The following is a 15,818-nucleotide window of genomic DNA, read 5'->3' on the forward strand; positions in this document are numbered from 1 at the left end:
ATTTACCATTAGAGCTATGGATTCACACATCCAACCATTGGCATCTTTATTGGGTTGTCTTATAGGTGATCCACACAGTCAAAGGCTTTGGCTTAGTCAATAAAGCAGAAGTAGATGTTTTTCTGGAACTCTCTTGCTTTTTCGATGATCCAGTGGACGTTGGCAATTTGATCTCTGGTTCCTCTGCCTTTTCTAAATCCAGCTTGAACATCTGGAAGTTCACGGTTCACGTACTGTTGAAACCTGGCCTGGAGAATTTTGAGCATTACTTTGCTAGTGTGTGAGATGAGTGCAATTGTGCAGTAGTTTGAGCATTCTTCGGCATTGCTATTCTTTAGGATTGGAATGAAAACTGACCTTTTCCAGTCCTGTGGTCACTGCTGAGCTTTCCAAATTTGCTGGCATATTGAGTACAGCACTTTCACAGCCTCATCTTTTAGGATTTGAAATAGTTCAGCTGGAATTCCATCACCTCCACTAGCTTTGTTCATAGTGATGCTTCGTAAGGCCCACTTGACTTTGCATTCCAGGATGTCTGGCTCTAGGTGAGTGATCATACCATTGTGATTATCTGGGTCATGAAGATCTTTTATGTATAGTTCTTGTGTGTATTCATCCACCTCTTCTTAATACTTAATACCAAAGCCTTTGATTGTGTGGATCACAACAAACTGTGGAAAATTCTTTAAGAGATGGGAATACCAGACCACCTGACCTGCCTCCTGAGAAATCTGTATGCAGGTCAAGAAGCAAGTTAGAACTGCACATGGAACAACAGACTGTTTCTAAATTGGGAAAGGAGTATGTCAAGGGTGTATATTGTCACCCTGCTTATTTAACTTATATGCAGAGTACATCATGAGAAATGCTGGACTGGATGAAGCACAAACTGGAATCAAGATTGCCAGGAGAAATATCAATAACCTCACATATGTAGATGACACCACCCTTATGGCAGAAAGCAAAGAAGAACTAAAGAGCCCCTTGATGAAAGTGAAAGAGGAGAGTGAAAAAGTTGGCTTAAAGCTCAACATTCAGAAAACTAAGATCATGGCATCTGGTCCCATCACTTCATGGCAAATAGATGGGGAAACAGTGGAAACAGTGGCAGACTTTATTTTGGGGGGCTCCAAAATCACTGCAGATGGTGATTGCAGCCATGAAATTAAAAGACACTTCTTGGAAGGAAAGTTATGACCAACTTGGACAGCATATTAAAAAGGAGAGACATTACTTTGCCAACAAAGGTCTGTCTAGTCAAAGCTGTGGTTTTTCCGGTGGTCATGTATGGATATGAGAGTTGGACTACAAAGAAAGCTGAGCACTGAAGAACTGATACTTTTGAACTGTGGTGTTGGAAAGGACTCTTGAGAGTCCTTGGACAGCAAGGAGATCCATCAAGTCCATCCTAAAGGAAGTCAGTCCTGAATATTCATTGGAAGGACTGATGATGACGCTGAAACTCCAATACTCTGGCCACCTGATGTGAAGAACTGACTCTGGGAAAGACCCTGATGCTGGGAAAGATTGAAGGTGGGAGGAGAAGGGGACGACAGAGGATGAGATGGTTGGATGGCATCACCAACTCAATGGATGTGAGTTTGAGTAAACTCCGGGAGTTGGTGATGAACAGGGAGGCCTTGTGTGCTGCAGTCTATGTGGTCACAAAGAGTCGGACACGACTGAGCAACTGACCTGACTGACTTATAGGTGAATTCAGGATCTTTCTTATCTCCTCACTACTCTTCCTCCCTGCTCCCTTAATGGGGGGGAAGTAAAGTTTTCCAGTGTACTTTACATGACATTTCAGTGCATTCAGTTGAGTAGACTAGAAATTTATCAATCGTTCTTGACTGTGTCGTCTTCCTCCTTACCCATATCCAGTGAACCAAAAAGCTGTACAGGCTGAATCTTCTGATGTCAGTTCTTGTTTCATTGCCAACAGCCTGGTCTGTGTGTTGCGGTCCTTCCTCCAGTCTGAGGAGCAGGCCCACCTCTTAGTCCTGTGGTCTTTGGGTCTCAGCTTCTCATCTCTCATGAACCCTGGCTTAAACCAACAAGACATAGCACTCTCTAAATCTTTGTTTAGGGAAAAGAAAGAAGCTTTTGAGTAGAACACATAGTCTGCTGAAATGCAACTCTTCTGGTAACTAAAACTTAGCACTTTCTTATCTGGGGTAATTTTGTTTCTTCTAGCCATCTCTCTCACTATTCCAGGAAAAGAAACAGTCTTCCCTGAAGATATATTGAAATTTCTATTACTTCATGCAAAAACAGCATCTGCTCAGAGTCCTAAGGGACATCTTGTTTGCTGTTATGGAACTAGCTTTCTAACATTTCATTTTTCACTTGACTAAACCATTTCCAGTGAATACTAGGACTTCTGCATAGGTTCTTCTTAGAGCAGCAGTTCTTAACTGAAATAGTAAAGAAAAGATATGGGAACCCCTGAAATTGTGGATCAGTGTGTGATATGGGACTTTTACTTCTCTAAGCACCAATTTCCTCATCTGTAAAATGGGATTTATAATGGTATCTGTTTCATAGGATTATTGTGAGGGTTAAATGGGATAATTAAATAGATGTGAAAAGCATAGCACAGTACCTGGTAGACAGCTATTTTAATATTATGTTAGGGATTACAATATATGGTAAAGGTAATAATTTCTAGAGCAACATACAGAAGAGGGGATTAGATCACCTGTTACATACTTTGAAAGCATGTGTAGAAAAACGAATAGTAGAGAGTCAGCCTTGGTATAAGGTGCCTTTATTTCAGCATCCTAAAGTCACCGTGACTGTGACAGGAGCTGAATTACAACTGTGAACAAGCAATAGGGAAGCATGAAAAATTAATGGTTAGTAAATATAAGAGGGTCTAAATTCACTCATAATTCAACTCAAGTGGGCATAGAAAATTTCTTTATTGAATCTATAGTAGCCTCGTGTTCTTTATGACACTCCTCCCACCCTGCCCAGCCCAATCCATGTCATAATAATTGCTGGAAATATCATAGGAACTAACCACATATTCAATCTGTTCAAACCTTATTCTGATAGTTTAGACATTTCCTTCAAATAATTCTCAGTTCTCTTGAATAAGAATATTCCATTTTTTCCTCCCCATGCTTCTCGAATATAGGCTCCAGTGTATGTGGTGTTCCATTGTGCAGCTTTATTGCATCACATGGAGTTGAGGAGGAGGGACTCCCTGAGTTTCACTTGGTTCTTTCCTGTGACTGGCTGGAATCTGCTCTCCCTTGTCCACCTTTCCCTCCTGGCCCCTGGTGTGAAGCCAGTATAGTCTACACACTGGTCTCACTTTCAGTGTAGAGTGTGGAGGAGCTCTGGCTTCATCTCTTTTCCCTAGTTGTCCTCAACTCATAATCCTCATTCTCCAAGTGCAAGGAGTCCAATTAGTTGCTGTTCCCTGATCATAGTTCTGTTCTTTCAGCAAGACTGCATGGACCTATGGTGGGTATGAAGCCTCTGCACTGCAGTCCCCATTCTCTCTGCCCTCAGTGACACGTTTACTTATCATCCCCTTCCTAGGTCAAAACTCAAGAGTAAAACTGGGATACACATATTTCTTACTCTCTTTTTCCTCTTTTCGGCCATTTCCAGACCTGGAAAATGGTAGACTTCCCTTTTACTTCCTTTTTTTCAGTACTTCCAAAATTCCCTATGGAAAAGGTACAATTTGGGGGTCTTCCCTGGTAACTCAGATGGTAAAGAATCTGCCTGCAATGCAGGAAACTCAGATTTGATCACTGGGTGGGGAAGATCCCCTGGAGAAAGGAATGGCAACCCACTCCAGTATTCTTGCCTGGGAAGTTCCATGGACAGAGAAGCCTGGTGAGCTATAGTCCATGGGGTTGCAAAGAGTTGGACAGAACTGAGCAACTAACACACACACACACACACACACACACACAAGGTACAATTTTCATTTTATTATGAATTTGTCAGAGCCCAAGACCTTTGTAAAACAAGAAATAGTAGAAAAATGAAATAAAAATTAAAATATACAATAAGTCTATCTTTTAATTATTAGATTCAATAGACATAAAATTATTCTGTTAAATTGTTGTAAAAGGTTCTAAACACTTACTTTTAATTTCTGTACTTATCCATCATGGACCAGTAAGAAATAGCAGTGCAGACCAGCCCACTTTGAGTTCATGGCTTCCTTCCAGATTCTTGCTAAGCTTTGGTGGTGGACAGTAACATCGTCTCTAAACCCCAGTAGAACACATGGGCCCTCTTGACTTGACTCTTAAGATGTGAATGGAAACTGAAGGAATTTGGAAAATACTCTGCAGAGGACCATGATCAGTCTTGAAAGACTATTCTCATGCTGAAAAATCTGAGTTTTGAATGCTGGAACCTGAGTATTACTTTTCTTTTTACATTTCTCCTGTGATAAATTCTAATATCCCTGTTGCAGATGGGTACCTTGGGTGGACTCACTGAAGGTAATGAACTCAGAAAGGCAAGAGAAAAGTGGATTTATAATTTTCATACTCTTACCCTTGTTACTCTCATTTGTAACACAGGCGAAAAATGAAAAAAAATACCTAGCTTTTCTGATTTTTGCTGTGAGATTTTATTGCTTGAATGGCTAACATTATTTTCTTCCTTAATAGCCCCAAGCTTCATCTACTTGTTTTCTTTCTCTTTGCAACTAGGAAAGTAAATATTAAAATGATTATCTGCATAAATACTTATTGATGGCCATGTAGTAAAAGCAATAAGGTGATTTAAATTCCTGTTTTCTATAGGAACTACAGTTAAAAACAGAACAGAAAGATCTAAAACTGAAAGCTGAGGACCTTGATGCATTTAAGATGAAAAGGAGAAAAGGTTCGTTTGGAAGTATAGACCAACTCCAGGTTTGTCGATTCTATTTAGTGTTTCCTGGTTTCTTTTCCATGTGATGATTGTCTAAGTAGAGGTAAAAAGAGGTGGACTCTAAATAAAATCTTCAAACACTAAACTTTGCTGCTGGAGTACAAAATTTCTAATATTTCTCCTGAAACTTTTCTGTTATTAAAAAGTAATTTCTCATCTAGAAATGCGCTGTACTTTTGAATTTATTTTTAATTGAAGGATAATTGCTTTACAGTATTGTGTTGGTTTCTACCCAACATCAACATGAATGCTGTATTCTTACTTCAGTAGAAATGAGTTTATTTGAATGTTGTGAAATGTAAACATGAAAACTAGATTATGTTTATCCTTATGTCAAGACTGGTTTATTCCCTTGGAAACAGATACATTTCTAAAGATAAGAGCTCTCTTCTACTCAAACACAACCAAATTGTATATGCACAATATGTAATATATTAAAAAGCTGTTGTCTTAATGCCACATTTAAAAAATGAAATTCATAAATTAATATTAAAGTTCAAAGAAACAATTTTATGTAAATTAGGAATGGCAGTACTAAAAGTCTTAAAAATTACTGTACTTAAAACTAGAATTACCCTCAAATGCAAACGCATCCACCTAATTCTGAAAAAATTATTTGCTCTTCTTAAATCTTATATATTAATATTTTAACAGTAGGATTTAGGACATGCATGTATTCTCAGTTATTTTACTAGTGCTTTTTAGAAATTAGTTAAAGAGCTTTCTCTCTGACATGCCTGGTAATAATATTTCTGGGTGGAAGGGTATGTGGAGGAGTAGAAGAGGTAGGAAAGCATAGAATAGTTAGCGCAGCTTTACAAAACGTTAAGAATCTAAATTTAAATGAATACAATAATAGGTTCTTACAGCCTGCATTGACTTTGTTGGGTTAAAAATAATAATAAGCAAACAGAAAGCTTCCTGCTTTTTTTTTTAACCTTCCTGCTTTTTAGTGTTCTAAAACAACATTTTCCAGAATTTGACTCTAAATAAGATTATAAATTAATCAATATGACTATCCAAAAAGCTTATAATAGGACCTTGTTTTGATATGAAACTCTTTTATAAGAAGAAAGTATTTAAAATTGGCACTGTGTGGTAGGACTATTTACTGTAAGAGAGAAGAGACAAAGTAAGACATTTTCAGAAAACTTACTAAGATACTGTGAATTGCACGGATCATAACTTTATTATCTCCGGGGCAGGAAAATTCACTCATTTATTATTGTTTCTCTAAAACACCTATTACGTTAGCAGACTGCTACCCAATCCTCAAGGGCTTCCCTGGACCTGGCGGGCTACAGTCCATGGGGACGCAGAGTGTCCAACGCGACTGAGTGACTAAGCACAGCACAGCACCCAGTCCTCAAAGCACAGCTGAAGTATTGCCTACTCTGAGGCAGGCATTGATGTTACTTCCATTTCTCAGACAGAACCAATCCCTTTCTCCATTTTTGCATACATATACCTAGGAGTTAGCTGTATATAATAACATTTATTATCAACAGTCATCATTTTTTGGTTTCTCTTTGATTGGAATGGAGCTTACAGAAGATCTCTTACTTAACTTTCAAACCCCACTCAGTCAAGAAATGTTTGTAGAATATGTTTTAGTTGCTAGTCTTCATAGGGTCTCATGTGTGGAGTTTCTAAGATATAACTGGATATAACAAAACTAAAGTATTTCTATCGTTGTTCTGGGATATCCTTACTGTTCTAGTGATTGTAGAGCTGCTATTTTAGGGTTTAGTATTATTCACATGCGCTGTTGCTTATAGGACCATACTATCTAAGTCTGGATGAAAAACTACAGAGCTCTGGACTCTGGATCTCACTTTGCCTTGGCCACTTTGCTCATTTTTTCTCGTGCATATTCACTGTCTTATTGTCTTAATATAGGTTTCTGGGAACAGGTTTTTTTTTTTTTTTATCAAGTTTGAGAAGAACTGGAAAATAGTACTATATTGATTTGTTTTTTTTGTTATTTAGGAAGCATTGCTTCATTACTCTGTCGCAGTGCAGATGGGCACTTGGTAGAGTCCATCTTGGACAGTTATTCCATTCACATTTTTGTTTGTACTTATTTCTAGGTACCCTTAGCTTAAGATAATACTGAGAGGCTTGTTTTGGAAATCTTTACAGCTCAATTTATTTTGTAATTATTTGATGTTGACAGGTTATAATGCAGAGTAGATTTTCATGCCTTATCACCTATGTCTTTCCACTATGGCTATTCATTTATTCACCTCATTGGTTAATTGAATCAGAAATTCATTCAGTCATTCATATAACGTTTTATTGAAAGTCAATCATGGGCAAGGCAGTATAGCAGGCACTGGGGCTAGAGAAGCAAAAAGCTTTGTCCCTGCAGTCAGGCAAGGAGCTCATTCATTAGTGCTGAGATGGAGGTAAGCACCTCTGGAACAGACAAGATTTCCAGCATGTTCTCAGAATTGACTGTCAGTATATATAAAGAAAATTGTCAGCCTTAAAAATCCCAGACTCAAGCATTTTCAAGGAATAAATTTTAACTCCTTATAAAACAACACAGGAAGATGTTAACTTAGAACCACTTACTTCTTGACAATTTTGGACAGACACTATTTTGTTATTCTCGCTGTTCATTTAAGGTGTTTAGTCAGTCTGAAGTTATATTATTACCATATAAATTTTATGGTGAAGAAAAACAAATTGTAACATTTCTTTGGATTTTTAATTTAGAAATTGGATAAGCAAAAGAAATGGTTAGATGAAGAAGTAGAGAAAGTTCTGAACCAACGCCAAGAATTAGAGGAGCTGGAAGAAGACTTAAAGAAACGGGAGGCCATAGTTTCAAAGAAGGAGGCCCTGTTACAGGAGAAGAGCCACCTGGAAAGTAAGAAGTTGCGATCTAGTCAGGTATTCTATTTAATACGCTCTTTGACTCTGGTTGTAAGCCATAAATTGATATTTATTTTTCTATAAGGTAAATCAAACCACTGTGAAGTTAGAAACCAAAAGAAAACTTTTCTGGTTTTCAGTGTATTTGGCTTATTAGTGCTTACTTAATGACCATCAGTAAAATCTATTGCAGTTTTGAAGTAAAATGTTCAGTGTTCTACCAAGTATGAGTTATCTATTATTAACTTTTGGTGGTATTTAAAAAATTGTAGTGTGTTATACATAACATAAAATTTACCATTTTGACCATTTTAAAGTGTACAACTCAGCAGCATTAATTACATTCAGTGTTTACAACCATCACTGTTATCTATTTCCAAACTTTTTATTATCCCAAACAGAAACTATGTAACCATTTAGAATAGTTTGCTTGCCATTTCCTATGGAAGCCTCTATTATTAGCCTTAATGGACATTTTAAAAATAATCTGTACCATTAGAGAGTGAACATTGGGTGAAGGTTGAGTGATCATTGGTAATGTGGAAGAATAGACTTGAAAATGATCTAACTATACTATTAATCACAATTCCTATAAAAGAAAGAAGACTTTGTATAATACAGATTTGTTTTTTTTTATACTTATAAAGAGTTGAGTATCTTTACAAAAATTTTTGTTGTAGGACTTGGGTTTTATGAGCCATTCAGATAAGTGGTTTTATGAAGGACTTTGCCTCAGTTTCAGGTTTTGAAAAATGACTGTAGAAGTATTATAAGGACCAGGAGAAGTTTTTTTGATAATAGCAGTAGCAATAATAGCGTCTGAAAATAAAGCTGACTTGCCCTAGACTTTAAGAAAACTTTCTCTACAAAGAGAAGGACAAATCCCATATGATATCACTTGTATGTGGGATCTAAAATGTGGCACAAATGAACCTGTTTTCAAAACAGAAACAGACTCATAGACTTGCGTTTGCCAAGGGAGAGTGGGGGAGGGAGAGGGATGGACTGGGAGCCTGGGGTTGGTACATCCCAGCTGTTACATTAGAATGGATAAACAACAAGATCCTAATGTGTAGCCCAGGGGACTATATTCAATATCCTGTGATAAACCATTATGGAATATATAAAAAACAATGTATATATGTATATAACTGAGTCACTTTGCTATACAGCAGAGATTGGCACAACATTGTAAATCAATTATACTTCAATTTTTAAAAATTGTAAAAAAAGACTTTCTGCGCAAACCTTTGCCTCCAGCTGACCTTGAGTCTGGGTCAGTCATGGAATCATGGAATAAGCTCTGCCTCTTTATTAAAAAAACCTGCCTTTCATCCAGCATAGATGTACCACTAGGTCTGGGGTGATGGTGACATGTTCTTAACTTCTCCACCTTACTGTAACATGTGGACAAGATCTGCACTTAGCTCTCCTCTGTCTTCTGTTTCCCAAACACGTCAAGATAGCTTTTAGCAGCAGGCTATTGGACACTGGGGTAGGGGCAGCCCTTCTAACCAGCCTAGTTGCTGTTGCTCCATCCAGGTAGCTTGTCCACACTGGCTGTCAGGGTCAGGTTTTAGATGCTGCCCCTCTCCCCACAAAAAAGAAAGATATAATGACAGCAAAGAGGATTTACAAATCAATGTATCAAGTGAATAAATAGAAGAAAATACCTGGGACCTTTATGATATGTTCTGTATCAAAAAAGAAAAAAGGACAAAAAGAAAGGAGTGAGAAGGAAACACTTATTCCTGAAATACATTTACTTTATGATGCAGGAAAAACAAAGAAAAGAAAATAGGTGTTTTCCAGTTTCAACGAGATGTAATATTTAGGAAGTAAGAACATACTGAGGTAAGCATAGAGTACAAATAAATGAAACCCACAGTAGATCATAGCAAAATTGATTCTTTGAAGATAGTTTTAATTAAACAGAAGAGAAACTTGAGACATATTTCAGGGTTCTGTTTGGACAAAGGATATTATAAAGGATAAAACAAAGCATATTACATATTTTTTCAGTATTTAAGAAATACTATAAGATGTGATCGTATGCATTTCAGACAAGAAACATAGTATAAAAAAGCCTATATTCAAGGCTTCCCTGGTGGCTCATTGGTAAAGAATCCACCTGCCAATGCAGTAGACACAGGTTCGATCCCTGGTCCAGGAAGATCCTACATGCTGTGGAGCACCTAAGCCTGTGTGCCACAACTATTGAACCTGTACCCCGTAGCCCACGAACTTCAACTTCTGCAGCCCACATGCTAAAGCCCATGCTCCACAACAAGAGAAGCCACCGCAGTGAGAAACCCGCACTCCACAACTAGAGTGGCCCGCTCTCACTACAACTAGAGGAAGGTCCATTAGCAATAAAGACCCAGCCCAGCCAAAAGTAAATTAAAAAAAAAGATTTATCTTAAAAAGTCTATATTCACACCATATACAAATAAAATGAATCAAAGACCTAAATATAAGTGCTAAAACTATAAACATCTTAGAAAGAAACATAAGTATAACTTTTTGTGACCTTAGGTTAAGCAGTGGTTTATTGAATATTACACCTAAAACACAAACAGAAAAAATTAGATAAATTGGACTTCATCAATTTTAAAAGCATTTGTAATATAAAGAACACCATTCAAAAAATGAAAAGATAACCCATAGAATGGGAGAAGGTGTTTGTACATCATTAAGTCTGTATTTAGAACAGATATAGAACTCTTTAAAAGCTCAGTAATAAAAAGGCAACCCAGTTTAAAAACGAGCAAAGGATTCAGATAGAAATTTCTCCAAAGATTTGCGAATGGCTGTTAAACACGTTGAAAGATGCTCAACATCATAGTCATCCTGAAAATGCAAATCAAAATTTAAATGAGATGCTGCTTCATACCCACTAGGATGACTATAATCAGAAAAATAATTTTAGTGAGGATGTGAAGGAATTGGAACTCTTACACATTGCTGGTGGGATTGTAAAATGGTGCAGTTACTTTGGATAAAATGTTGAACATAAAATGACCTAGCATCCACTCCTAGGTGTACATTCAAATCAAGTGAAGACATAAGTGCACACAAAAACTTGTACATGAATATTCATAACAGTATTATTCGTAATAGTCAAAAAATGAAAGCAACCCAGTATCCTTCAACTGATAATGTATAAGCGAAATGTGGTACACATTCATATAATGGAATATTATTCAACAGTAGAAAGGAATGAAGCACTGATACGTGCTACAACATGGATGAACCCTGAGAACATGTTAAATGAATGTTAAATGAAAGAAGTCAGTCATAGTAGACAATTCCATAGAGACAGAAAGTAGAATACTGGTTACTTAGAACTGGATCAGGGCTTGGCGAGGAAATAGAATGAGTGCTAGTGGGCATGGGGTTTCTTCTGAGAGACTGATGAAAATGTTCTAAGATTGATTATGGTGATGGTTGTACAAGTTTGCAAATATGCTTAAAACCATTGAATTATACACTTTAAATTGATGTGTATGAACTATATTTTAGTAAAGCTATTACTGAAAAAAACCTATAAACACATAAAGGGAAAAAACAGTAGGGGAGATAACAGAAGACAAAAGGTTACCAAAAAAATGTAAGCTGGAAAGCAGATAGATAAGTGGTTACTGGCTTAGCAGAGCAGAAAAAGCTGAAATCCAAGTGCCTAGATGAGGGACACCAGTGAGAGTCAAGCCTTTAGCTTTAGCTTTCTTAGTAACAGCTTCACAAGCTATAATTCACATAAACATGAAAAAAAAAACTCAGAAATGAAGGGACCATGAATTTTAGAAGGGAGGAGTGAGGCCTGAGAATGAAAACAGGGCATGGTTCGGAAACCATCCTTTTCTAATTCTGGACTAGATGATTTATTTTCTGAAGATTGAACCAGGTACAGCAGAGGGCTGGGGTACGTCAAAATAAACAGGGAATGAATGGAAGTCTGAATCCTGAGATACCCATTTCCTAACCCCTTCATATATCCCAAAATGCAGGCAGCCAGACTTATACTTCCCAGCAGAAGACTGGTAGATTTTTCTGAAACAGTCCCAGGAAAAAATAGCCTAAAAATTTACATTTGGGAGCCCCCAACTAAGTGTCCAGGTTCCAGGTATCTCGTACTGTCATAAATCTTAACCCACCACAATTTCAGCATTTTAATACCTGACTCTTAAGTATGATGGAGATCTCAGGAATGCTACTAACATTAAAGATGGAGGCCAAAACAAAAGAAAAAAAAAAAAAGATGATCAGAAAAATTAAAGATAGAACAAGGAGCTGAAAAGACTTTAAAAATCCTAATGTCCTGAAGGTGGTAAAAGCTGATACTCCATCCATAAAGCAAGAACTGCAGGCTATGAAAAACACGAAAGAACTTTTAGAAATTAAAAAGCTCTGAAGGATAATGTTAAGAAACATCTCAAAAAGTAAATAAAAATAAATAGAAAATAAGAGGAATAAAATTTAATTGACAGATAAACCCACAAAGTCCATCATCCAAGTAACAGGAATTCCAGAAAGATAAAACAGAGGAAACAGGAGAAGAGGAGATTATCAAAGACATATTACAAGCAATTGCCAACACTGAAGATATGAAATTCTGGGTTGAAATAGTTTATCAAGGGTATAGCAAAGACTACCAAAAGCATATCATTGTATAAATCTTGAGAGTCAGAATGGCACTGGAGTTCTCAACCTTCTTCATTAGAAGACCTGAAGCAGTCTTAAAACTCATAAGGAAAATGGTATCCAAGCAAAGATTCTCTTTTTAGACTACTATAAATGAAATGGTAAGGTAGAATACAGACATTTTCAGGTGAAAAAAATTATCTATAGCCTAGCCTGTCTCAGGAAACTACTAGAGGATGTGCTCCTTAAATATGAGGACACAAGCTATGGAAAAGAAAGACTTGGGACCCAGAAAATGTGCTCTAACTGGAGATTTTCAGTAGTACCAAAGGAAGTCCAGGAACAACTATAGTCTAGTTTGGAGCAGGAGGATGGAGACTCTAGGCAAAATGTTTCCAGAAGAGAATGAAAATATTCCCTGATTAAGTTTTGATCAACTGAAAAAATAATGTTGAGAGGAATTTTATAGTTCTATTGGAAAAGAATTAGTTACAAGGTAACAAAAAAAAAATTGTTCCAGATGGAAATATGATCATTTTGTCCTAGATAGTTCAGTTATGAATAATATTCACCAAGTCATGTAAACTATTGATTTAAATAAAAACCGTAATACAACTTAAGTTGGGAGAATACAAGGAGGGGAAATACAGACAAGGAGGCATAAGAGTGCCAAATCCTTATCTTTCATAATAGACAACCAGTAGACAGTATCTAAAATTGGTAATGTTATTTAGAAACATGGACATAAACCAGAAGAAATAGCTTTAAAGGTTAAAGATGGTCATTTCTAGGGAGCAGGAATCAGAGAAAGGGTGGTGTAGGAGACTTCTTTTTAAAAAAATTATAAACCTTAAGGTAGTATATACATATAATTATTTTGATGAAATACCAAGACCAGGCACAGCCAAATAAATAATAAAAACTTTATTTTTAAATCTCCACTTAAAAAAAGACATTCAACTTAAGGCTTAGAAAATGAAGCCCCCCCAAAAAAATCCAAGGGAGAAAATAATAATGTAAGAGCTAAAAATATGTTCACATAGTAGTTTTCTGTTTTTTTTCTGATTTATTTATAGTCTGTATTTCTAATAATTGACCTTAGGGTGTCTGGTTGATTATCTTTTTAGGCTTTGAACACAGACAGTTTAAAAATATCAACTCGCCTGAGCTTGTTGGACCAAGAGTTGTCTGAAAAGAATGTGCAGCTCCAGAGCAGCACAGCTGAGGAGAAAATAAAGATCTCAGAACAAGTACAAGCCCTCCAGAGAGAAAAGGATCAGCTGCAGAGACAAAGAAACAGCGTGGATGAGAAACTTAAAAATGGTAGCGTGTTATCACCTGAAGTAAGTCAGTATGCTTTGGAACTGGAAGTACTGTATGATGGATCACTTGGATGATTTCCTTCACCTTTGTTACCGAAACATAAAAATGATAAACCTGATCAACTTTGTTTCCTTGAGACTTTGTCAGATGTACTGAATTTCCTTGGTACCTGTTTGGTGCCACGAGCCAGGCTTGACTAGAGACTGTGATGTCCTCTCATGGAGGTCCATGAATGTGGCCCCTTCCTAGCATTGCCAGGGATAGGGAGACTCACACGTGCCTTGAGTATGGCCTTTCTCAGCTGAGGTTTTCACAGAACACAAAAAATGATTTGAGGGACTCTTTTTCTCATTTCTTCTAAAGAGGGCACCTTTTCTTTATGCATCTTTCTTGTGTGATACTTGGTAATTCATCATCTATAACAAAGGCCTAGAGCATTAAGGGTTGTTTTAGAAAGTACGGGAGCATTGTTCCACACTAAGTTCTAGCCAAGTAGATATGCAAAATTCAACCCCCAATAGAAATACCTTTTAGGAGTTTTCATTTAAGGGAACATGTGGCTTCTCTTTTGGAGAAGGCAATGGCACCCCACTCCAGTACTCTTGCCTGGAGAATCCCAGGGACGGCGGAGCCTAGTGAGCTGCCATCTATGGGGTCGCACAGAGTTGGACACAACTGAAGTGACTTAGCAGCAGCAGCAGTGGCTTCTCTTCATCATTATTTTTTTAACTATGTAAAAGGTGTTGCATTTATTGGCTCCCAAATTGTCCCAGACTTTTTTTCAAAATTTTATTTCAGTTGGCAGTGGTAACCATAACTTATTATTTTATCAGACAAAGATGAACTTTTGAGCCTGGATTTTCTCTGCAAATATTTATGGTCAATGTCCAAAGTAAGGGAAAATTACTAACAAAAAGTAAGTGGCTGGGAATCACCTTGCTGTATCTTGTAGTGTTTTAGATTTGAGCAAGTATGAGAAGAAGTTGAAGGGGCTAGTTAAGAAGGAACAGGGGAGAGGATTTAATGACATTATTGTTCATTGAGTTGATGAAAGAAATTGAAGACAAACTTGACTGGAGGTTATGTGACATCATGAGCTTCTACTGCCCTATTTTATAATTTAATTTGGGTAGCTTTGCCAAGAACCACAGAATGAGGTTTTCCCCTCAAGGCTGTCAAAGTCAACCCCCAGCCCTGCAGATCTAAAGGTCTGAGAGGCTAAAATTCAGCAAAACATTTGAGCATTTAAGGAATTCTTGAGTGCCCAGGACAGTTCCTGGGCCCTATGGAAGAAACAAAAAAGTAGAAAACATTATGCTTCTGAGGAATTCTACTCCATCTGAGAAGAGACAGAAAGATGAGAAAACTCTAAATCTTGATGAATATAAAAATCAAGTTATAGATAATGTAATAAAGCTATTTTGTTGTTGTTTAGTTACTAAGTCATGCCCGAATCTTTTGCGACCCCACAGCCTGTGGCCCACCAGACTCTGTCCATGGAATTTCCCAGGCAAGAATACTGGAGTGGGTTGCCACTTCCTCTCCAGGGTCTTCCTCACCTAGGGATCAAACCCACGTCTCCTCATTGGCAGGCAGATTCTCTATCACTGAGCCACCAGGGAAACCTAATAAAGCTATACTTAATACATTATTTATCCAAAGCAATGCAGTGATCATTTGGTGGAAGATTGAATTAAGGCAGCATTGGTGAATCAGAATCTTGAGCTGGATTATGAAAAACATGGTATGTATTGATAGATATAAGAAAGAAGGTCATTTTAGATAGAACATTGTTAAATAAGGCATAGAGATAGGAATGAGCAAATTATGTTTGCAGAGTGGTAGAGTGTCCATTTTTAATTTTTATTTATTTTTTAATACAATTTTTAAAGGTTATACTCCATTTACAGTTACTACAAAATATTGGCTATATTCCCTGTGTAGTATAATATGTCCTTATAGCCTGTCTTACTCCCAGTTGATTGTACCTCCCACTCCCCAGCCCCTATTATGTGCCCTGCCACTGGTAACCATTATCTTGTTCTCGGTATCTGTGAGTCTGC

At 37.1% G+C, this 15,818-nt stretch overlaps 1 protein-coding gene across 6 annotated transcripts in view; it reads left to right on the forward strand.

The window, feature by feature from the left end:
- KIF27 (kinesin family member 27) overlaps nucleotides 1-15,818 on the forward strand; it is a 94,093-nt gene that overhangs the window by 59,398 nt on the left and 18,877 nt on the right. For all 6 annotated transcript variants that reach the window (XM_070375410.1, XM_070375414.1, XM_070375411.1 and 3 more), the window contains 3 exons: nucleotides 4,782-4,892; nucleotides 7,633-7,809; nucleotides 13,560-13,775. In XM_070375410.1, coding sequence (XP_070231511.1) covers nucleotides 4,782-4,892; nucleotides 7,633-7,809; nucleotides 13,560-13,775 — 504 coding nt within the window. The remainder of the gene's footprint in view (nucleotides 1-4,781; nucleotides 4,893-7,632; nucleotides 7,810-13,559; nucleotides 13,776-15,818) is intronic.

Source organism: Bos mutus, chromosome 8 (assembly GCF_027580195.1).
Source record: "Bos mutus isolate GX-2022 chromosome 8, NWIPB_WYAK_1.1, whole genome shotgun sequence".
In the NCBI taxonomy this organism is placed as follows: Eukaryota; Metazoa; Chordata; class Mammalia; order Artiodactyla; family Bovidae; genus Bos; species Bos mutus.